General features: G+C 44.8%; 2 protein-coding genes across 2 annotated transcripts in view; one reads left to right on the forward strand and one right to left on the reverse strand.

Annotated features, from left to right (window-relative positions):
• Positions 1-295: 295 nt before the first annotated feature.
• Positions 296-11787, reverse strand: GATAD1 (GATA zinc finger domain containing 1). Its single transcript, XM_081800552.1, has 5 exons — positions 11345-11787; positions 10430-10555; positions 8544-8603; positions 3386-3569; positions 296-1683 (listed from the first exon to the last, which is right to left on the reverse strand). The coding sequence occupies exons 1-5, from the start codon at positions 11594-11596 to the stop codon at positions 1493-1495; spliced, it is 813 nt and encodes a 270-aa protein (XP_081656678.1). The 5' UTR covers positions 11597-11787; the 3' UTR covers positions 296-1492.
• LOC102738565 (uncharacterized) overlaps positions 11640-23115 on the forward strand; it is a 29437-nt gene continuing 17961 nt past the window's right edge. The window contains exons 1-2 of the mRNA XM_081799695.1: positions 11640-12013; positions 20489-20757. Coding sequence (XP_081655821.1) covers positions 11640-12013; positions 20489-20757 — 643 coding nt within the window. The remainder of the gene's footprint in view (positions 12014-20488; positions 20758-23115) is intronic.

Consider the following 23115-nt stretch of genomic DNA (forward strand, 5'->3'; position numbering starts at 1 on the left):
TGAGCAGGGAGCCCGAAGCGGGGCTCGATCCCAGGACCCTGGGATCATGACCCTAGCCGAAGGCAGCCGCTTAACAACTGAGCCACCCAGGCGCCCCAATGTATCCTCATTTTAAATAAGTATCATACGTTATTTCTTTTAGCAATTGACCACTCTTTGAAATTTTCCTAAAATCAATTATATATTGATCAATCTATTGCTCCAAATTATGAGAACCCTGGTGTTTTCTGTTTATACCATTTTTAGGTAGAAAGCCCCACATTTAATTGTTTAAATGAAATAAACCCAAAGTAAATACAATGTAAAAAACACATTTTAATCCAAAAGTTTGAATATTGGCACTTAGCTATTTACAATGGTATTTACAATCAACTTTACAGTAACATTTGTGGAGAGAACTCTGAACACAGAGCTATCTACAGTTGCTTCCTTCTAACATACAAACCATAGCTGTGCAGAAAAATGTTAACAGTTAAAACTGCTACAACTCAAAATCATTATGATTAAATTAGATTTGACAAATTTTCCTGGGGTTGAAAAACGCTGGTTGTCAGGGTAGAAGAAGAGGTGCGTGTGTGCAATCCCCACGTCTTCCCATTTCCACATTGTTGTTCCCTCCCTTAGCTGACCTGCACTTGAGTAGAACCTACACCTGAATTCTGACAATTCAGGGTGTCTAAGACTTTATTTTAGGCCTGTTAGTATGAGTCTACAGCAGATTGTTTAAGTAGAACTGTTTTTTAGATATTAACGCATATGAACTATAAGTCATTTTTATGACTGCCCAGTGGTTGTTTTAATGGTAGTCAAGAAACTGCCAAGGGGGATGCCTGAACATGACGTGATTCCTGTGTGCTCTTCATGAAGCTGTCTGCACTGTAAAATTTTATGGCTTGATTGGGAGCCTCACCTTGACTGAGAAGGGAGATGAAAACAATGACGATCAACAAAATAGTTCTGAATCTGTTTGCTACAGAATGAAGTTTGAAAAAGCTCAGGCTAATAGAATCATCCACCAATCACTTTCCTTAAGGTTAAACAGTCTATCTAGCATTTTCTAGATGAAGAAATAAACCTTGTGTAACTTTGTGATAGACACAGTTGGTCATAGCTACATTTTATTTGATTAAGTCCGTGGTCAGAAATCCAAACCTTAATTAATGTTTTGTTCTAGCAGAAAAATACAATCCATTGATTGTAATGAGTTTCTAGAAACAAATCACGAAGAAAAAAATAGATACTACCTGTTCCTACTGGTCTCCTTGGGAATTGCAGCCTTTGCCTGGGAAGATACATATATAGAATATATTTAATTCCTTGCTATCCCTTTTAAATTTCCAAGTGACTAGTAATAAACAAGCTAATGATTACTGGGTAGTTAGGGAAAAATTTCTAGTCATCTTCCCATCTAAGAATTTCATGAAAGAAACACGCGGCATGTCTTAGAGAAGCATGAATACAAGATGACTGGAAATAAGTTTCACTTTCTAAACTACAAATGGTTGGCAACTGTTTCCTTAATAGTGATTGCAGGAGTAGGTCCAACATGAGTCCATATGTACCCCTTCTCTGGTCTGGTCGGAACTGTGGGAAATGGCGAAGAACGTGACTTGAAATATTCAGAAGGTGCATGACACACAAATTCCAAGTATTCCATTTTCCTTGGAAGATCCTCCTCTGGTCCTAAAAGGCAGTTGACGGAAAGATCAAACACATTTTTGAACATATATATCATTTTCATAAAAGATTAAAATGCCTAGATGCTAGGAGAAACCACTCTGGTGGTGCCCTGCCATTAGTCCTCGATAGCTGTATTATTCTGAAGTCCCTCTCCATCATTTTCTTCTACTTTAGCTGTTTAACTCCCCCAAACAGTGATTCAATATAGAAAGGATTCTAAAAATAATATTAGTACTATACAGTGCTTATTATATGCCCACACTGCTCTAAGTACTGTATATACACCGATACTTTGAATCCTCGAAACTGTGCTCTGAGGAAGCCACTATTCTTCTTCCTGGTTTTTGTGTGAGGAAAACGAGACAAGAGAAATTAAGGAACTTGTCCAGAGCCACACGGCTAGTCTTAAGTGCTGGGCTACGAACCCAGATCGTCTGGCTCCAGAGTATGTGCTCTGAACCCCTATGTTGTGCTCCCCGCTCCAGTGTCCGAGGATTAGGAGGAGGGGGTGGGAGAGGAGCCTCAGAAGTGATTCTTCACATCACCGCCTCTGCCGAGAATCCTGTCCTATAGGTCACGTAGATAAAAATCCACTCTTCTATGTACCTACAAGCAGAAGACTAAAACTGATCATATATCAAACTTCACACATAGGTGAGAATAGCAGCAGTATGTTATTTGCCCGAGTTCCCTCTGGAAAAACAAAACAAAACAAAACTTTTGTATGCAAAAGTAACGCATGCTCATTGCAGAAAGGTTGAAAATATGGGGTGACTTCCAAACTCTGGACACTTTTAAAATTGTATGACTCAGCAACTTCTTCCTGTGAGTCTACATCAAGAAATATTTATACCACTTCTGTAGCCTTGAAATGAGTGAGAGCACAGTGGCTGCCATTTCAACTGTACATGACGATATGTTATAAAAGGTCTAGGATGAGGTGTGTGACATGTAGAGGGACACATAATGAAAATTTGTAAGATTCTAGGAATAACGGGGACAGTTCCTTTTGAAATTAGTTTTAACTAGATTTTTATAAGTAAATATGCCTAAATAAGCCTAATGTCTGATCAATAAATTCTTTTAATAGAGTTTAACCCTGGGTCCCTCAGAAAAATCTTATCCACATCACTTTTTAGTAGGTATATACTGCCCTAACTCAAAATAACTGAAAGCACTCAAACCCCAACTGTATAAAATGTCTTTCCTATTTTCTATAAAGCTCTTTACTTTTTAATATTTAATAATGCTTATGTCTCTTTGTTATGGACTGAATTATATTCCCCCCACTCTGTATGTTGAGGCCCTAAGCCCCAATGTGATGGTATTTAGAGATGGGGCCTTTAGGGAGGTAATTCCGGTTAAATGAGGTCATAGGCTGGAGCCCTAATTTGATAGGACTGATGTTCTTCTAGGGAGAGGAAAAGATGCTAGGAATGTGCACACACAGAGGAAAAGGCCACGTGAGGACGCAGCGAGAAGGTGGCCACCTACAAGCCAGGAAGAGTGCTCTCATCAGAAAGTGACCCTGACAGCACCTTGATCTTCAACTTCCCGCCTCCAGAACTATGAGAAATAGGTTTTGTGTTTATGCCACTCAGCCCGTGGTATGTGGTTACGGCAGCCTGAGCAGACTAACACCTTCTTTTATGTAGTAATGGAGAATTACCTGAGTTCAAGAACCTGTACCGCTTGTCAAACTCACCGATGATGTAGGATGCAGGATCAAACTGGTCCCTGGGGCTCGAGAGGGTAGGAATGAGCCACGTCAGGGCAGCGCTTTTCTCACAATACTGGTCCTGGATGAAGCCCCTGATCTGAGCGTAGTAGGGCTTTCCATCTTGTTCATCAATCACAGAAACAACATCTCCAATTTGGTAATATACTCCCTGGGGGAAATAGAAGACAATCCCATATTTGAAATAAAAACAGAAAAAAGCACCCCAGCTATGAACTGAAACCTCCCTAACACGAAATAAACAGTTTGCAAAGTGGTCAGTAAAACACCTTTAAGATGGTCCCATTGGACCATCAGTGTTTATATGGTTGATGCCAATTCTTCTGTTTTTTTTTAGAGAGAGAGCTCGAGTGGGGGTGGAAGGACAAAGAGAGAGGGAGAGAGAGAATCTTTTTTAAAGATTTATTTATTTTGTTTTTATTTTATTTATTTTTAAGATTTTATTTATTTGACAGAGAGAGACAGCAAAAGAGGGAACACAAGCAGGGGGAGTGAGAGAGGGAGAAGCCGGCCTCCCCGATGAGCAGGGAGCCCGATGCGGGGCTCGATCCCAGGACCCTGGGATCATGACCTGAGCGAAGGCGGACACTTAACGGCTGAGCCACCCAGGCGCAGATTTATTTATTTATATTATTTATTTTATTTATATGAGATTTATTTATTTTAGAGAGAGAAAGATAGCATGTGTGCTCTCGTGTGGACTGGGAGGGGCAGAAGGAGAGGGGGAGAGAGTCTTAAGCAGACTCCATGCTGAGCACAGAGCCGATGTGGGGCTCAATCTCATGACCCTGAGAACAGGACTTGAGCTGAAATCAAGTTGGATGCCTAACCAACTGCACCACCCAGGCACCCCTTTTTGTTTTTTTGGGAGACAGAATCTTGAGTGGGGTTTAATCTCACGACCCCGAGATCATGACCTGAGCCGAGATCAAGAGTGGAATGCTCAACGGACTGAGCCACCCAGGTGCCCCTGATGCCAATTCTAAAGTTGTTCACTCTTGAATAAAAATTATACACACCCCCCAAAAATGTGCATCTGGAGAAAACATTTGTTTATAAAGACACTTTGATTTCATATTAGAACAATGTTATCCCTACAGCCAATGAGCTGTAGAAAGGGGAAGTGACTTTGCTGAAGGCTACTTAAGGCAGAGAATGCAGCTGGGGCTCCTTCACCAGCTCTGGGGTCCATCTTTGTCCTGTATTGAAAAGCAGTGCTTACCTGATGAGAATACGCTCTACACTCCTCCCTCCTCGGCCATCCATAAAGAAAATGGACACCACACATTCCAACCCAAAGAAATGAGAAACTCCTCTGATCATAACCAGTCTCCGGGATGGGTCCCGTGCCATTCACTCTGCTATCCTCCCACAAGACAATTACCTGCGTTTCCAGCATTCATGGCTTCCGGTCTTATTCCTGCTCCACTTCGCAGTCAACTAACTCATCTGTCACGTCCATGTCGAGCCCTCCCTATGACCCTGCCTCTGCCATCTGTTGCATGTCTCCTTCCCTAGGTCTTCAAAAGGAAATAATTTCTCCCTTGAGCATCCATAATGTCTGATCCAAATCTTTATGGTACTCAGCACTCCCTTAGGTGGGTGTGGTTCTTAGCCGGTGAAGGTGTCCTTGACTTGCAGGAACCAAGTGCAATTTATCACTGCTTCCCTCAAAACAGGGCCTTGGCAGCAGGTAAAGTGCTGGGGTGTGCCCTCAACCATAAAAATAATTCTGAAGAAATACTTCCAGTGAGTGGGCTATGAAAGGAGCTTTTCCTGGTGGACCCTTCATCCGTGTGTCTAAGGGCTACGGTAGCATCTGGATCACTACGGACGGGCAGAGTCAATGCGGGCCACAATCTGCCACTGGCTAGTTCATATCCATCATCAGCTGGTCCTCAGAGCCACTACTCAACGTTCTAAGTTATTTGTCATATAAATACTTTGCACTTATGGTCTGCTTTGTCCACACGCAGAATCATTATTCCCAAATTATAAATGATTAATTCATTTTTTTGTACAAAGAACAGGGCTTTGCTTATCATAGACACTCAAATATATGCTAAATGAATATTAACTCAAAATATATAATAGTGTGAAAATAGAACTGCAAGGCAAAGACAATGTCTTACTGAAAGATTCCAGGGGCACCTGGGTGGCTCAGCTGGTTGAGCACTGGACTCTTCTTTCCGCTCAGATCATGATCGTGATCATGGTTGTGAGATCGAGCCCCACGTCGGGCTCTGCACTCAGTGGCGAGTCCACTTGAGATTCTCTCTCCCTCTGCCCCTCCCCCTGATTCCAACGGCGAGCAGTACCTGGCATGTGTTTAAGTGATTATTAGCAGGTGTTGTGTTGTGCATGTATATACAGAAAGCGCTAACCATGACTAAGGCACTTAATCTAAGGAGTTCCTTCATTTGCAGGGAGGTTTCAGGGCTGCTGGCAGAAAAGAAAGAAGGGTCAACTCAATATACTGAAGAACACCGGATTAGGAGTAAGCAGAGCTGTTCATGGGGCTCTTCTGCCACAGGGAGGCCATTCAACCCTTTGGGGTCTTGGGTGCCCACACTCCTGGCCATCAGACCCAGTGGCTCCCACTCAGCTCCCTCTCGCATGCCTGATCTGGGCTCTAGTTCAGCAGACGGCAATGACCTCTTAAGTCCTCCCGCTCCGGTGCTGCGTGCAGGGGCAGCCTCTGCAATCCTGGGTATCGGCAGCGTACCTGAATATTTTGTTGCACTTTGTCCTTATTGTCTAACAAACAGGGGTGGCAGACAGCAATAAGAAATACGGTATTTGTGGGGTGACTGGGTGGCTCAGTCTGTTAAGCAGTTAAGCGTCTGACTTTGGCTCAGGTAGTGATCTTGGGGTCTTGGGATAGAGCCCTGCATTGGGCTCCCCACTGTGTGCATGTGCACGCACACGCTCTCTCTCTCTCAAATAAAGAAATAAAATCTGGGACGCCTGGGTGGCTCAGTCTGTTAAGCGGCTGCCTTTGGCCCAGGTCATGATCCCAGGGTCCTGGGATCGAGTCCCACATCGGGCTCCTCGCTCAGCGGGGAGCCTGCTTCTCCCTCTCTGTCCCTCTGCTTGTGCTCTCTCTGTCAAATAAAATCTTTCTTTTTTAAAGATTTTATCTATTTGACAGAAAGAGACACAGCGAGAGAGAACACAAGCAGGGGGAGTGGGAGAGGGAGAAGCAGGCTCCACGCCGAGCAGGGAGCCCGATGCAGGGCTCCATCCCAGGACCCCGGGACCATGACCTGAGCCGAAGGCAGATGCTTAACGGCTGAGCCACCCAGGCGCCCCAATAAATAAAATCTTAAAAAAAAAAATGTAATAACTTGTAATAAGAGGTCCCACACCTGTTCAAAGGCCTTTCGCCTTTTGGTTGAGACATGCCTGGAAATCATTAGTACACTAAATCCTTAGCCAAACCAGTTGCTTTTTTTTTTTTTAAGTTTATTTATTTAAGCAATCTCTATGCCCAACATGGGCTTGAACTCACAACGCCGATGTCAAGAGGTGCATGCCCTACTGACTGAGCCAACCAGGTGCCTCCCAGCCAGTTGCTTCCGGACTTAATCTGTAAACTGCGAGTTCCGCTGTGAGAGTGATACACACATCTGAAAACACGATGATGCCAATTTCTACTATTCATTGAGTGCTTACTCTGCTGAGTGCTTAACAGACATGAGCTCGCTTGAACCACTGAGGTGGCTGCTATTTACAATCCCTATTTTCTAGTTGAGGAAACACCAGAGAGCTTGGTCTCGGCCCAGTCACACAGTCATTTGCCGGTGGGGCCAGGAGCTGAGCTCCGCCATCACACTGCCTCGCTCCATGACTTGTTGGCTATAGGATCTCTGACGAGATCATGCAGTTCGCTGTGCTTCACTGTCCTCATCCATAAAACGGGGATAACAGTAGCACTTCATGGAGTGGACTGAGTGAAGTAAAGCCTGTGACGTGCTCACCTCAGGGCCTGATGCACAGCAAGCGCATACTAAATTTAGCTACTTTATTTATTATTAACAATGCGTGAAATGCTGGAAATACAGAAACGGTGTTTGCCTGTGTAGAGGCTGTTTTAGACTACACAGATTCTGGGCTAACAACGACAAAAAAGGTACACACAGAGTATCATACTTGAGTTTTTCAGTGTTTGGTCCACTTGGGTCAGGTATGAAGCACTAACTCGTGCCATTGCCCCCCAAAAGATAGTTCAGCCTCCAAGACATCATCAACAGCAGGTAACGGCTGCTGCCTGTGCCAGGCCCGCCAGGCTCTGGAGGCTGTTTCTGTGTTGCAACTGCTTTCCTAAGGCTTCTGGTTCAAAAATAACGGTATGTCATGTCTCCCACCGGAGAAGCAGGTGTCTGTGGGCTTTGGCCCTAGGAAAACTGACTTCCTCACTCTTTTATCAAAACATTTTGGACACTCTCTCACCATCTACTTCTAGTAGATGTTAATCCCCACCACTGCCCTTATTCCTCTCACTTCTGCTTAAAGGCATTTTAGAATCTCTGTGCCTCCTCTACCCACTAGGTATCAGGTCTATACTCCCTCTACTCATCCAAGTCCCCACTCTGTGCTCCTCCCACAGTGACCAGCAGAGTGACTAGAGTGGCTCACCCTTTCAGGACGCCACACTATACTTTAGCATTTTAAGATACTTCAAATACTTAAAAATACCATGTTTCTTTTTTTTTTTTTTTTTAAGATTTTATTTATTTATTTGACAGAGAGAGACACAGTGAGAGAGGGAACACAAGCAGGGGGAGCAGGAGAGGGAGAAGCAGGTTCCCCGCAGAGCAGGGAGCCCAAGGTGGGGCTCAATCCCAGGACCCTGGGATCGTGACCTGAGCCGAAGGCAGACGCTTAACGAATGAGCCACACGGGCGCCCCCAAAATACCATGTTTCAATAAGCAACTACCCCTCCTACCTCAGCTCTGGATGAAATGTTTTATAGCAGCCACCTACGGGAAAAACTAGCTTAGAGAAGAACAAAAAGCAATCACACATTATATAGAGGGGCAGAGGCCTTTGGACTAACCCAACATTTGGCAGCGTATCTTATGACAGGCCCAAACCTTCCCAAAGCACCCTACAGATGCTTACCTTGTAGAAGATTGATTCTGCAGTGATTATAGTGGAAACGGACTCAGGAGCTTTGATGGGCTAGGGGGAGAAAAAAACAAAAGTAAAAATATTAGCACATTCCTAGTGTGTATGTGTGTGTAGCATAGACAGGCATTTTCCCAGTCATCTACTAGAGTTCTGTAACTTAAGAAATACTAAATCTGTTGCTGGTTGACCAGAAGTGCAATAAAAAGATAAATGATTTTCTGAATGTTGTGCCAAAGCACAGTCTGAATATTTCTGTGGCTATTTCTGCTACCATCAGCTTAAAAATTGCTGAGAACTAAAGCACAAGCTGCTGAGATCTACCTCAACTGCTCTCGAAGCTTTATTACATATTAACATTCTGGTTATAAACAATATCCTGGCTCTGAAGGCCTGGGCACGACAAAAAAAGGAAGTAATAAAAAAAATGTGTAGGTGGGGCGCCTGGGTGGCTCAGACGTTAAGTGTCTGCCTTCGGCTCAGGTCATGATCCCAGGGTTCTGGGATCGAGCCCCACATCGGGCTCCCTGCTCGGCAGGAGGCCTGCTTCTCCCTCTCCCACTCCCCCTGCTTGTGTTCCCTCTCTCGCTGTGTCTTTCTCTGTCAAATAAATAAATAAAATCTTTAAAAAAAAAAAAATATGTGTAGGTGAACACAATGTGAAAAAGTGTCTCCTTGAAGACATTTTCCATCTCAACTTAACTATGCAACTAGCTGAGATACTTGTCATCAGAAGTAATTTTCTAGCAAGGCTGAACTAAGGTTCCAGAAACTTCCTTGGAGTGCTTAGTCATTTGCCACCACCCAGCCATTACTGCATCCCCTTCTTAAGCCGTAGAACACGCTTATATGCCACAACACAAAAACCAGGCCTCCCCAAGTGTGTCTTGGTACCATCCTTGAAGAGAGGGGTTGCTAGAGAAATAGATACTGAAATAATTGCAGAGCATATTCTACCACACAGAAGAGGAAAACGTGTAAGTGATAAAACTATAATCACATGCACATTTACTTAACGTGCTTTGTCAACGGGTGCCTCATTTTAAGAAAACTAAATTATAAAAGTCTTAAATCAATTAGTCAAGTATTCTGAGTAAGGATCTGCAAGCGGCACAAGAATTTACTACAGGGCCACTCTGTGTTTCACAAATGAATACGCCCAATTTCAGAAATGCCTTCACTGGTAAGGGAAGCATTCCTGTTCTAAAAGGAAAGAACACCATACTGAGGTTTAAAAAAGTAGTCTACAACGCACTGTCCATTGTGGATGACCATTTTCGCCTTGTGTTTACAAAAATACTGAGAATTTACTGCAACAAAAGGTTCTTTCAACTACCCCCAGCATAAGTCTTTCAACCATCTAGTTTCTTACAGCAGCAGAAGAAAGGCTTAGCAAAATTTTTGATTCACATTCATCAAATTGATCACCATAAATCAGTAAGATACTTTTTATGGGGCTGTAATAACAAACAAATATGGAAATGAATGAGTTCCAGTATTATTTACTTAGATCTTTAAAGAATAAAAAAAAATTTTTCCCCCTAATATATCTGACCATATCAAGAACCATAATCCCAACTCCTCCTTGCATGGAGGGCCCAATCAAATGCATTCAAGGTTTACGTTTCTTTTACACTCATATTTTATATTTCCCAGTGGAAAAAATTAAAAGCTAAAAGAAGAGAAAAAGGATATTATTAACTATAAACAGTAAGCCTCCTGCAACAGAGCTCACTTCCTTTTAAGAAGTGCGGACCACTCCCCAGAATACTGCAGAAAGGCTCGGAAGAGCAAAGTTCAGATGAGAAATGAAGGCACTGACAGGACACACTACACACACGATGCCATTACTGTAAAAGACACGTCCACAATCATCTTACATTTTTTAATTTAAAAATATGTCTTCTCCCTTTTCCTTTAGTGGAAACTTTCTTTTCAGCAGCTGGAGCCGATTTGTATTTAGTGTTTCTGAGCCGAGCAGACCTCCTGTGAATTTCCTGCTTACTCTGTTACATAAACAATTGAAGAACAAAAAAAGATAAAGAAATAAAATTGTAGAAAGATTGCTGTCCCGATACAACCATCTTACAAGGACTTCAGAGTATGCACTTTATGCTGACTTTTAAAAAATTAAGTAAGAATGTGGCTTTTTACCCTGGGTAATCACAAGAACTGGGCTAATTAAAACAGGGAGGGCCCTAGACAAGCATCTCCAGAGCCTCCAAAAAGGTGTGAAGTACGTACAATAGGGCACTGGGGGACGTGCACGAGTAAGTCTCGGCCAAGGCAAGAACTATTCGTTTGCTGTTTGTCGTGGAGAACATCCCTTAACAACTCAACTCTCCGACCCCGGGGAGCGGGCTGGGTGTGGCACTTCCCTACAATGGAATACTTATGCTGCCATTTAAAACAATGACATAATCTTACTTAATAACATGACATAATAATAAAATAACCTTGAACAGGGAAAGTAGGTCCAGCAGCATGACCCCGTTTACGTGTGTGTATTGAGATGTCTGGTTACTACCGCAAATGTTACTACAGTGAGGGGGATTTCTGAAGGGTTTTAAATTGTCTTGCTTCTTTACATTTTCAATTTCTCACAATACCAAAGGTGCTTAGAATGGGCCAAGTCAGTGACGATCTCATCGTGGGGCGGGAGCGGGCGGCCCTCTCTAGCACGGCCACCGCGATCCGGGAAGGCCCACGCGCGCGCCCCCTCCCCGGCCCCGCCGGCCTCCGCCCACCCCACGCCCGGTCGGCCTCCGCGGGCGGGAGGCGCCGGAAGAGCTCACCTGCTTGCCGCCCCCGCCCCCGTTGCTCTGCGGAGGGGCGGCCGAGGTGCTGGCGAAGGTCGCCGCGCCGAAGCCGCCACCGCCGCTGCTGCCCCCCGTCCCGCCAGCCGCCCCGGAGCCGGCGCCCCCGCCGCCCGCGCCGCCCCGGCCCGTGCAGTGGTGGCAGAGGATCTCGCCCTGCGGGCCCTTCTTCCACATGGAGGACGAGGTGGTCTTGCAGACGCTGCAGGTGGGCTTCAGGCCCAGTGGCATCGTGGCGGGCTCGGGCGGCCCCCGCGGGCGCAGCGACACGGGAATGGCGACCGCCGGCCCGGGCCGCCCGCTGGTCGGCCCGCCACTCCCAGCGACAGGAAGAGCGGCGCGGGCGCCGAGCTGTCCACGCAGGGACCCGAGGGAGGCCGCTGCCCCCTGGAGGCAGGAAGGCGGTTCCACCCGCTCTGCGACCAGTACCAGCCTCGGGCAGCCCACAGCGCCGGGAGGCGGGCTCGGGGGCGGGGCCTGGCCTGGAAGGCTTCCGGCGATGGGTGGGGCCTGCGCCGCGCTGGCTCCACCCCCCGCGACCGGAAGTGCCCACCCGGGACTTCTGGAAGTGGACTGTAGTTCGGGCCTCGATCGCCTTCTGGCGAAAGATGTTGGCAAACTTTTTGGCTTTAGGCCTGGGATTGGCAGGTAGAATGCAGAACACCAAATTAAATTTGAATTTCAGACAAGCAACGAATAATATTTTGATATGCGTGTATCCCATGCAGTGTTCGTTGTTTATCTGAAATTCGGATTTAACTAGGTGTGCTGTATTTTTATTTGCTAATCTGACACTCTGGCCGAGGACGCCTTTACAGTCCTAAAAATTATAATTTAGAACCCCAAATGCTTTTATTTATATGGGTTGTATCCATGGACATTTATGCATTAGGAGTAGAAGCACATTTTATTTTTATTTTTTTATTTATTTTTTATTTTTTTAAAGATTTTTATTTATTTATTCATGAGAGACAGAGAGAGAGAGAGGCAGAGTGAGAAGCAGGCTCCCAAGGAGCAGAGAGCCTGATGCGGGACTCGATCCCAGGACCCTGGGATCACGACCTGAGCCGAAGGCAGACGCTCAACCATCTGAGCCACCCAGGCGCCCTAGAAGCACATTTTAAAGCCTACAATGTCAATCACACGTTCCTAAGCTGTTGGATGATGATGTTATCACAGGTCCTGTAGCCTCTGATCAGCACGCCAGTGAGCATGAGAGTGGAAAGGCAAACAACTGGTTTGGCCCAGACAAGAGCATTATGACAAGCCAGTTCCCCTCTTATTAATGTCGCTAATTAGAACGGGCCTCACCAGGGAAAAGGGTCTCTGCTTTTCAGCCTCACTTCATAGTGTAGTGGTAGGTACCTGTTTTCAGGATCCTGGGTTTTCTAGACTTGATACACCTGGAGACATCTCAATGCATATGCTGGTGGCATGGCCCAGGGAAAGAAAGAAAACTTGTATTGAACGCCTACGATGTCACAAAATCTCATATAGTGCTTATGACAACCCTGAAAGGAGTTACTATCCCTGTTTTACTGTTAACTGATGATTAACAGAGGGACCGTGATTTGGACCTCAGGCCGACACAACCTCTGCTCTGACACCACATTCGAAGGCCCTCAAAGAGCCCTGGTGCCTGGGCTGCGGCTCAGGCATTCTTGTTCTGAGTCTACGTTTCCCCAATAGTAGAACAAAATATTAACTACTTTCCAGGACCTGTATGGGGATTAAGACCAACCGTAAAAGTGATTGAGGAAAATAGATAAGGACTGTTGTCTCGTTTTAGAACCATGCACTCTGTGAAGGGCATCTAGGTGGTGAATTTCATGCCCCCTAATGCATGTCTCCATCTCCCAGTGTATACTTCTCTTTGCACTTCATCCACAAATTACTCCCTCTCATTCACTGAGAACCTTGACCCGTGGCTCACCAGCTTCGTCTCCATCATAGGACACTGTCCTGGGGTGGGTCAACATCCACATGTATGAACACCCAACACCCTGTTTCCTCCATTCCTCCTCGGCCCCCATCTCCATCTCCTGTTTTTGTCAGCTCCTGCAGCTTGTGGTCACACCCTTCACCCTTCTGAGATCATCAGGAAGAAGGCCACTTTTACCCCTTTTATCACAAAGTAACTCCAACTACCAAGTCAAGAAATAGAACATTACTACCACAAAAGCCCCTACTTGCCCCTTACCACTATACCTGACTTCTGACACCGTAGATTTCGTAGATTCCCTTTGTCAGGTTAAGAAATTTCCCTTCGATTTCTGTTTTCATCACAAATGTGTACAATTTTATCAAATGGTTTTCTCTATGAGATGATCATAATACTTATCTGTTAATGTGTTCATTATGTGGATATTCTTCTGAATGTTAAATTAACATTGCAACTCCTGGAATGAACCCAACTTGGCTGTGATTTACTATCCTTTTCCCATATTGCTGGATTTGGTTTACTAATATTTTTCAGATTTTTGCATGTGTTCATGAGTAAGATGGGCTTATAATTTTCCTTTCTTGTAATATCTTTGTCAAGTTTTTCGTCAAGATTATGTTGGCCAAAGTAAAGACTTTGGATTACATCCCGAGTGACACAGGAAACTATTTGAGGCTCTTCTGCATGCAGAAATGAAAAGATAAAGGAAAGAAAGCAATTTACAGAACAATGTATAAAATACGATCACTTTATGGAAATATAAAAGCTGTATGTGTGTGATGAATACTTGTTTTAGTCCTTTAGACAGAAAACTGTTGTCAACTGATGGTAACAGAATCGGTGAGGAAGACTTTTCACTTTTCATTTTGTATTGTTTGAATTTTTTTCACCACATCATGTGTTCCTTTTATTTAAAAAAAAGGAAGAAAGAAAATATCACAAATGGGAAAAGGGAAACACTGGCAGGTTTTCAGCCTTAGAAATCCTCTCCCAGCTGGAGAGAGCAGTGTATGGTGGCTCGGGTCTCATTCAAGGACTGGCAGCCGGGCCTCCACATGTAGCTCGGGTCATCGTCTGTAAAATGAGGACGGTATTGCCCACCTCAGGGCTGTGTGAAGATTTGATCTGTTCTTAAACTTGGCTCATAGTTTTAAGTCAGTAAGTGGGTCTTCTCTAAGCAAAGCTGCAAGTCCTGTGCAGACCACACTAGGGTGTAACAGAGTGGTGTGCCATGGGGACAGACAGGGCTGCTAGGCAGAGAAGGTGATGGGGCCAGGGGTGGAGGGGCAAGTCAGGAGGTGAGGGAAATGGATGTGAGGACAGAACTCAGGAAGGCAACTCAATGAAGTCAGTGACCCAATCCCCTGCTCCCTTGCTGGGGCCTCAGGAAGAGCATGAGCCACAACTGGCCAGGCTGGGCTCCCTGGTGCCCAGGTGCCAGGGAGAGATCTCAGACTGAAACAAAGACAGAGAGAGAGACCAGCCTGGACGCAGGGGAAGGGTTCAACTGCACACAGAGACAGAGACAATCTGTGCCTGTGGGGATACCTGAGAAAATTGAGGAAATTCTGCTCACTGTGTGTGTGTGTGTGCGTGGGTGGGTGATAGAGCAAGTGTGTGCTGTGAAGACAGGAATAAATACCCCCTAGGGTCTTCAAATTAACACCAAGGGAAAGAGCTGAATTCCCCAGGAGATTATCAGTGCTGCCATGCAGGCTAATTTGCATGATTTAGGTGTTGCATGGTTCATTAATCAAAACTCTTAAAATTAAAAAAAAAAGGGGAGAGCAGATGCATAGAACATATCACAGTCTGGTTTCAAAGAGAGTACTGTTCATCCCATTTTGTGTCCTGGTGGATATGGGCAGCGTGGGACTCCTTGAGCACTCATGCCCTTGTCCTGTGCAGCTCCGGGGCAGAGCCCGTGTCCCCGCTTCCTGACCGGGCCGACCAGGATGACAAGAGCACGCACCTCACAGGGTCGAGGTGAGGAGTCGGTGAGTTAGTGCGGGTGAGGTTGTAAACAACGTCTACATTCGGTAAGTGCCTGATTGAGGTTGATTCTGAGGCCAGTTAGAGAGGAGGAGGAGGAGGAAGCATTTTTTTGATCATAGTCAAGTCACTGATTATACCCTCCTGACATGCAATTTTGGGAAAACGTTAATTAACTCAAATTGTCTACTGACTTCAAACTAGGGAGAGAGATTGTGGTCGGGACAGAGGGTGAGTGAGACCCATGAAAGTGGGGGCAGGTGCACGAGGGGGGAGCCCAGGCAGATGAGCTTGCTGACCGTCCCCTTTTTCATCCTCAGGAGGGGCTTCATCATGTCCATCTCCGTCTGTGGACATACCTTCCGTGTTAGAACCTGACGCGATTACTCTGTTGTGCGGGTGTCCCACGGCTCCCAGCCCCGTGCCCTGTGCTCAGGGTGTTCCCTTTGCCTGGAATGTGCTCCCTCCCAGCACTTCAAACCCCACCCTGTCCTCTCCAGAATCAGCTCAAGACACAACTCCATTCTCCGACTCTGCTCTCACTCGACTCCTTCCTCGCTCTGACTCTTCCCTCCTCGACCTCACGGTGTACCTTTGCACCCACGTCGCCTCCACAGGACAGTGAGAGTGCTGAGAACAGGAAGCTTGCTTTTTTCCTCTTTGGGTTTCTTCCATGCCCCGCACACAGTAGGCACGCACTGATGAGCAGTGTAGTGAGTGGGTTAATAGGTCAGTCAGCCTGTTCTCAGCAACACTCTCCATTCAGGACAAGTGTCTGCTCCCATGCCTCTCCTTGCTGCCCTCCTACCTCGTCATCTGACTTCTCTCACCCAACAGCCCGAATCGGGCTTCCCCGGCTCCTCACTGGCCTGCCGCCCCGGGAAGGCATCTCCCTATATCATGGGGGGGCGGGGCGCGTTATCATCCCCCAGAAAAACCAGTGCTTACTTTGTCATAAACAAATCTTCCTTATTTGAAATAATCGTGGGGGTCTTCCTCCTGCTTGGGAGAAGGTGATGACGCCCTGTCTTCTGGAAGCAGCAGGATGCCTAGCCCACCCCGAGCTCCAACTGCCACTCCCCCAACTGTCACGCAGAACTTCCCTCTTAGCCCCAGGGCCTGCCTGCCCTTCGGATGACCGCTGGCTCCTGAGCCAGGGAAGCATTCTGAGACCAGGTGAATGCCTCATTGTATGATTAAGGCACCAGCCTACTGTAGTTTCAGGAGGAAAGCTCAGCTGCCGTTGATTTTTGTTTGTTTTTCGTACCGAGTGCTTTGAAACTCTCTCGCTGCCTCTCCCCCTTCTGATTTGCAGGACCGCCGGGGAGGAGACCAACTTGGGTATTCTGGCATCTTGCGGGGCTCCTCAGCTGCGTGTGAGGACAGTTCCCCTCAGAGGAGCTCCAGATTTTACCAAAAAGAGAAATATTTCTTTTTCTCTTCAAAATGTAAATATCTTCTTTAATATAAATAATAAATGCTCATTATAAAAATTCATACAACTCAGAGTATGCTCCCCAGCTCTGCAGTGTTAGGGATACCCACGTTAACGGTTTGTCCTATATCTCTTCAGCCTCTGAAAATGCGTACGTGTGCGGTGTATAAAACATGAGTGTGATCCTACTACTTATTATTCTCTAGCTTTTATTATTCAAAAGTGTGTTGGAGTGAACTTCTGACATGAATCCATATATATATATATTGAACTTTTCTTTGCCAAAATCAATTTAACCATTCCTTAATGATTGATATTTAGTCTGTTTGAAATTTTTTTTGCAGTTACAGTGAATAATGTAATGAGCTTCCTTATATATATGTCTCATTGCCTATTTGTGTGGGTATTTTTATGGGGCAAGTTCCTGAAAATGTAATTGTTGGGCGTAAAGTGATGCACATTTTGAATCTGATGCTGCCAAATTACTGATGAAAGAAAGGTTTACACACCTGCCAACTGCTTGAGGTTTTCTCAGGGCTGACTTAGCCCCCAGGCACAGTAGGCACATTGCCTAGGGCCCAACGTACTTTTAAGGGTCATGAAAATATTTCAGTTTCTTTTAAAATCAGTAGAAAAAAAGTGAATATAATAATAATGAATAGTGTACAATGAATCCAGCCTGGATTGTATTTTTTTCATTCCAGTGCAGCCAAAAAATGCACATGTAAATATTTTTTTTATAGAGACGGGATCCCCAAAGGCGAATCTATGTAGGACCCCCACAAGTCGGAATGTGGCCCTAGGTTATCCATTTCTCTACACCCTTGCAACTCTGAGAATTAGCTTTTTAGTTTTTTTGGGGAAAAAAAGTACACAATTGTTTTTATTGCATGGATATTTGTGAGGTATTATCTCCTAAGTTTATTGAGCACTTAAAGTTCCCTTATGAATTGCCTATTTATATTCTTTTTTCATCTTTCTAAAGAGTTGCTCATCTTTTCCTTGTTAAAAGCTTCTTACAGTATAATAAATATTGCAAGTTTTATTTTCACAAATTTGCATTTCAGAGTTATTGGTATATTTTGTAATGATATTAAAAGTGCTTTTTGTACACATCTGGCAAGCATTTCCAAGCATTCTTACAAAGGCTTACAAAAATAATTGTTGATATTTTCTTGTAGAGTATCTATGGCTATTATTATTTATGATAATATCTTTAATTCATCTGGAATGCATTTTTGTAAAAGATGTGAAATAGTTATTGAACTTTGTTTTCTAAGCATAGCTACTTGTTCCAACACTATGGGACAATAATTGGAAATGCCACCTTTATAAAAAATTTTTTTAAAGATTATTTATTTGAGACAGAGACAGAGAGTGAGTGCGGGGGTGGGGGAGCAGAGGGAGAGAAAGAGAGAAGCTCAAGCAGACTCCCCTCTGAGTGCAGAGCCTGACGTGGGGCTCAATCTCATGACCCTGAGATCTTGACCTGAGCCGAAATCAGGAGTCGGACACCTCACCGATTGAGCCACCCAGGCACCTCCCTTTATCAAATCTTAAATTCTCATACACATGGGTCTATTTCTTACATTTCTTCCATCCCATCCATCCATTTATCTATTGACGTGCTACAACCATACTTTTAATCCTGTAGCTTCATGGTATTTTGGTTTCTAATAAGGTAAATCAGTACTCCCCAGCTCCTTCTCTTTCAATTTTCTTCTTGATTATTCTCATATATTTACTCTTTCTGATGAACTTTAGAGTTATGTTTTCAAGTACTGAAAAAAAAATCCCAGTGAATTTTGCAAAATTTAGAGGTTAATTTGAGAAGGACATCTTTGTAAAATGGAGTCTGCCTCTCCAAGAGCGTGGTGTTCTGTTCAGACCTTCTTTTTATGCCATTCCCGAGTGGGGTATGGTTTGACCAAGCCCTGGTCCTCTCAGCAATCTTCTGTGGGGAAGCAGGTCAGCAACAGGGGCTTGTCTGAGTCTTCATGTCCCCGTGAAGCTAACAGGGGGCTTTTCTTTGCCATTTTTGGTTCATTTCGTACTGGTTTTCTAAGAACTGGGCTCTGCTCCAAAGCACTGTGCCAGAGTCACCGTAGACTCTTACCCGGGTTTCTGGTCTCTTTGCTTCCGCTTTTGCTTATTCTGGCCCTTTCTCCATACTGCGCCTAGTGCAGTCTTTTTTTTTTAAGGTTTTATTTATTTCTTCATGAGAGACAGAGAGAGAGGGAAGGAGAGAGCACAAGCAGGGGGGCAGGCAGAGGGAGAAGCAGGCCCCCCGCCGAGCAGGGAGCCTGATGCGGGGCTCGATCCCAGGACCCCGGGATCATGACCTGAGCCGAAGGCAGACGCTTAACCACCTGAGCCGCGCAGGCGCCCTAGTGCAGTCTTTCTAGTTAGATCCCCTGGTCCCCTACTGGAGTACCTTCAGTAATTCCACATTGTATCAGTTACCTATGGCTGTAACAAATTACTACAGACATAATGACTTAAAGCAATACAAATCTATTCTTACAGTTCTGCAGGTCAGAAGTCCCAAATCAGTCTCCCTGGCCTAAAATCAAAGTGCCAGCACTAGGATTTGGAGGTGCTAGGGGAGAATACATATCCTTGCCTTTTCCAATTTGCAGAGGCCTCCTGCATTCCTCAGCTCATGGCCCCTTCCTCCGTCATCAGAGACAGCAACTCTGTCACTGGGACCTCTGCTCCTATTGTCATCTCTCCTTCCGTGACTCTGGTCCTCCTGTCTCCCTCTTATAAGTATGATCATAAGGATGCTTATGATTCAGTTGGGCCCACCCAGAGAATCCAGGATCCTATTCCCACTTCAGAGTCCTTAGCTTCATCACATCGGCAATGTTCCCTTTGCCATGTGAGGGGCATTCACAAGTCGCAGAGATTAGGGTGTGGACATCTTTGGGGGGCCATTCATTCTGCCTACCGTGGTCATGGCCTTCAGGATGAATTTGCTTGCCGGTCCCTCACTGACCTGCCCTAACTGGCCCTCTGTCTAACCTCATTCTACTCCAGAACCTGCCCTCTCTGCTTCTTCCCATTCTGGTCCAGGCTGACTCCCCTGCCTTGGAAAACCTTTCCCCACCTCTTCCTCCTACTCATCTTTCAGCCTTGGCTGAAACTTCCTTTTCTCTGGGAGCTTGTGACAACCTCTTCTACTTCCTGCATGTTCCTCCAGACGTTATGAGGGGCTCTCGTTATCATCTTCCATCGTTCCTGACCCTGCTTAATTTGGCTTTCATGTTATTGCTTGTTTGATTATCTTCTCCTCCAAAATATAAGCACTTTGAGGGCAGAGGTGATGAGGGGAGCTCCACACCTGGCACATAAGAGGGAGTTTATGAACTCCTTGCAGATGAATTTATAAACATATTCATTTCATTATAAAATGCAAGTTACTTTACTCTCTAGGCCTCATCTTAAAAGTATTGGTTCATCACTCACCCAATAAATATTTGTTAAGTACTGGCTTGGTAAGTCCTGAGCTACGGGAGTTAAAATTAAGAAAACATCGTTTGAGGGGTGCCTGGCTGGCTCAGCGGGTACAGCATGTGACTCCTGATCTAGGGGTTGTGAGTTCAAGCCCCATGTTGGGCGTAGAGCCTACTAAAAAACTTAAAAAAATTTTTTTAATTAAAAAAAAAATAAAAAACTCATTTGAATGTTATAAGGATGCTAAAATTGTAGTGGTATGAGCACAAGGACTTGAATAACAATTCTCCTCCTCCAGGAAAATGGACTTAGAGGTCAGTGAACCAATAGACCTTAGTTCTGGAGATCATCAGCATCTAGTTCGGAAGGCAGCAGATAGTAATGTCCAGATCAAGTCCGGTCAGTCCGACACAACTTCACCTTCTGAGCCACAAAAAACTCGCAGGAATCCACATTCAAAGACGAAAGAGCGAGCGGATAGCTATGTGGTACAAATTTCCGATGAGACCACCCCAAATGACAGCAGTAATTTAGCCAATCCATTCTCAGATTCATCGGTCCGCAGAGGTGAGCATAAAATTACCTTTTTGGAAGAGAAAAGCAAGTGTTCTCTCAAAATGCTTTCCCAGAGTGGATTGTTAGAAGCTTTAACTTTGCCTTTAGTTTTTCCCAGTTACGCTTTACCATGAAACATGATGTAGGGCTGCTGTAGTAGGTGGTCCCTTAGTTGTCCAGGGTATTCAGAAATTCATAATGAATATATTATGGTAAATAATGTGTGGTTCCCTGGGGAAATATGAATTACCCACCGACTGTAGAATGTTCTCACCTCCCTACAAGGGGATGCTATGATACTGGCTTTAGTTTTTTTTTTTTTTAAAGATTTATTTATTTATTTGAGAGAGCGAGAATGAGAGAGAGAGAGTACATGAGAGGGGGGAGGGTCAGAGGGAGAAGCAGACTCCCTGTCGAGCAGGGAGCCCGACGCGGGACTCGATCCCGGGACTCCGGGATCATGACCTGAGCTGAAGGCAGTTGCTTAACCAACTGAGCCACCCAGGTGCCCCATTATACTGGCTTTAGTTCTAAAGCATATTAATTCAATGCCCCCTAGATATTAATGCTGTATGGGAAATACATTCAGCTGTGAGCAATAGAAACCTAAAAATCTGTGGCTTCAATAAACGTCTTTTTTCTTTCATGAACTATGCAGTTCAAGGCAAATGCTACCGGTCCCGAGTGACCACTCTGTCATCCTTAGACCCTCTTAGGGCCTGGACAACTTAAAGGTGGACTGTGAGCTTTGAACCCCACTGCTGTCTCCTTGTGGCCCTCACTTCCCATCTTGTGGCTGGAAAGATGCCTTTTGGAGCCCTAGCCTTCCAGGTAGGGAAAGGCAAAGGCAAAGAAAGGCTAAACCTGGTCTGCTGCCTCGACAGCTCCAAGAGGTGCTATTCATGGACAGATGCCCGAGAGTAAGCCAAATCTGACTTCTTTTCAGAGGCTTTCCTAGAAACCACACCCAAGAATTTCCACTTGCTCGTCATTGACCCTACCAGGATCCCATGGCCACCTCCATCTGTAGTTTTTTTGGTTGGGCCCATTGTCCTCTTTAACCAGATTGGGGTTGGGTGGTGAGGAAGCCAGGGAGGATGGATGGCACCACATGAGCCACTTCTGCCCCTGGTGCCAGTCCTTCAGCACCGGGCGTTGTGCGAGAGGAAGAGTTTTGCATTTAGTCCTTACAACAACCCTGTAAGTGAAAGCATTGTAGTGTCATTTAACACATGAGGAAATCAGGTTGAAGGCCTCCCCACCACTGTTAGAGTTAGTTATTTGCGTCTGTCTCTCCTGGGCAGAGGCTGGGTCCTCTCCCACTTAAAAAAAATTAATATGGTATGCAAAAAGATGAAAGTCTTATGGAAACAAAGGAAAAGTATAGCAGGGTAATGGATGAAAAGCTATGGGACTGGGGGGCTATCATTATCTGAAGCAGCTTTATACAATTTACATATCATAAAACTCACCCCTTTTAAGTGTACAATTCAATGATTTTTAGTATATTTACAGAGTTGTGCAATCGTCACCACAAAAAGAAACCCATACCCATTGGCGGTCACTCCCCATCCCATCCTCCCCCCTGGCCTCTGAAAACCACTAACTTTCTGTCTCTATGAATTGGTGTATTCTGGATATTTCATATCAATGGAACCATATGATATGTGATCTTTTGCGATTGCCTTCTTTTATTTAGACTTAGCATTATGTTCAAGGTTCACCGTGTTGTAGTATGTGTCCAAACTTCATTCCTTCTTTATGCTCATATAGTATTCCATCGCCTCATTAGAACACATTTTGTTTATTTATTCTTCAGTTGACAGACATTTGGGCTGTTTCCACTTTTTGGTTATTAGGAATAATGCTGTGATCAATATTCATATTTGAGTTTTTGTGTAGACATACGTCTTCATTTCTTTTGGGCAGTAGATACCTAGGAATTGCTGGTTTATATGTTAAATATAAACATTCTGAGGAATGTTAAACATAGTGGCTGCACCATTTTCCATTCCAACTAACAATGTATGAGGGGTTCTGTTTCTCCACGTCCTTGTCAACACTTGTTATTGTCTGTCTTTCTTATAATAGCCATTCTAGTGTATGTGAGGTGGTATCTCACTGTAGTTTTGATTTGTATTTCCCTAGTGACTAATGATGTTGAGCATCTTTTCACAAACTTATTGGGCATTTGAATATCTTTTTTGAAGAAATATTTATACAAATCCTTTGCCCACTTTTTAAAAAACAGCAACCATTTTATTATCTCTCATGAGTCCGTGGGTTGACTGGATTCAGTTGGGTGGTTCTTGTGCTGGTCTTGAATTGGGGTCCTAATGCAGTTGTAATCAGATGGCAGCTGAGGCTGAG

This window comes from Leptonychotes weddellii, chromosome 12 (assembly GCF_054177405.1).
Source record: "Leptonychotes weddellii isolate Sample4059 chromosome 12, ASM5417740v2, whole genome shotgun sequence".
Taxonomy (NCBI): domain Eukaryota; kingdom Metazoa; phylum Chordata; class Mammalia; order Carnivora; family Phocidae; genus Leptonychotes; species Leptonychotes weddellii.

Coding starts and splice junctions, on each gene's coding strand:
- GATAD1 (XM_081800552.1), bottom strand. CDS start 11,596: ATGCCACTGGGCCTGAAGCCCACCTGCAGCGTCTGCAAGACCACCTCG. Junction 10,556..11,344: donor GGGGCGGGGGCGGCAAGCAG/GTGAGCTCTTCC, acceptor TTTATGTAACAG/AGTAAGCAGGAAATTCACAG. Junction 1,684..3,385: donor TCCTGCATCCTACATCATCG/GTGAGTTTGACA, acceptor ACTGCCTTTTAG/GACCAGAGGAGGATCTTCCA.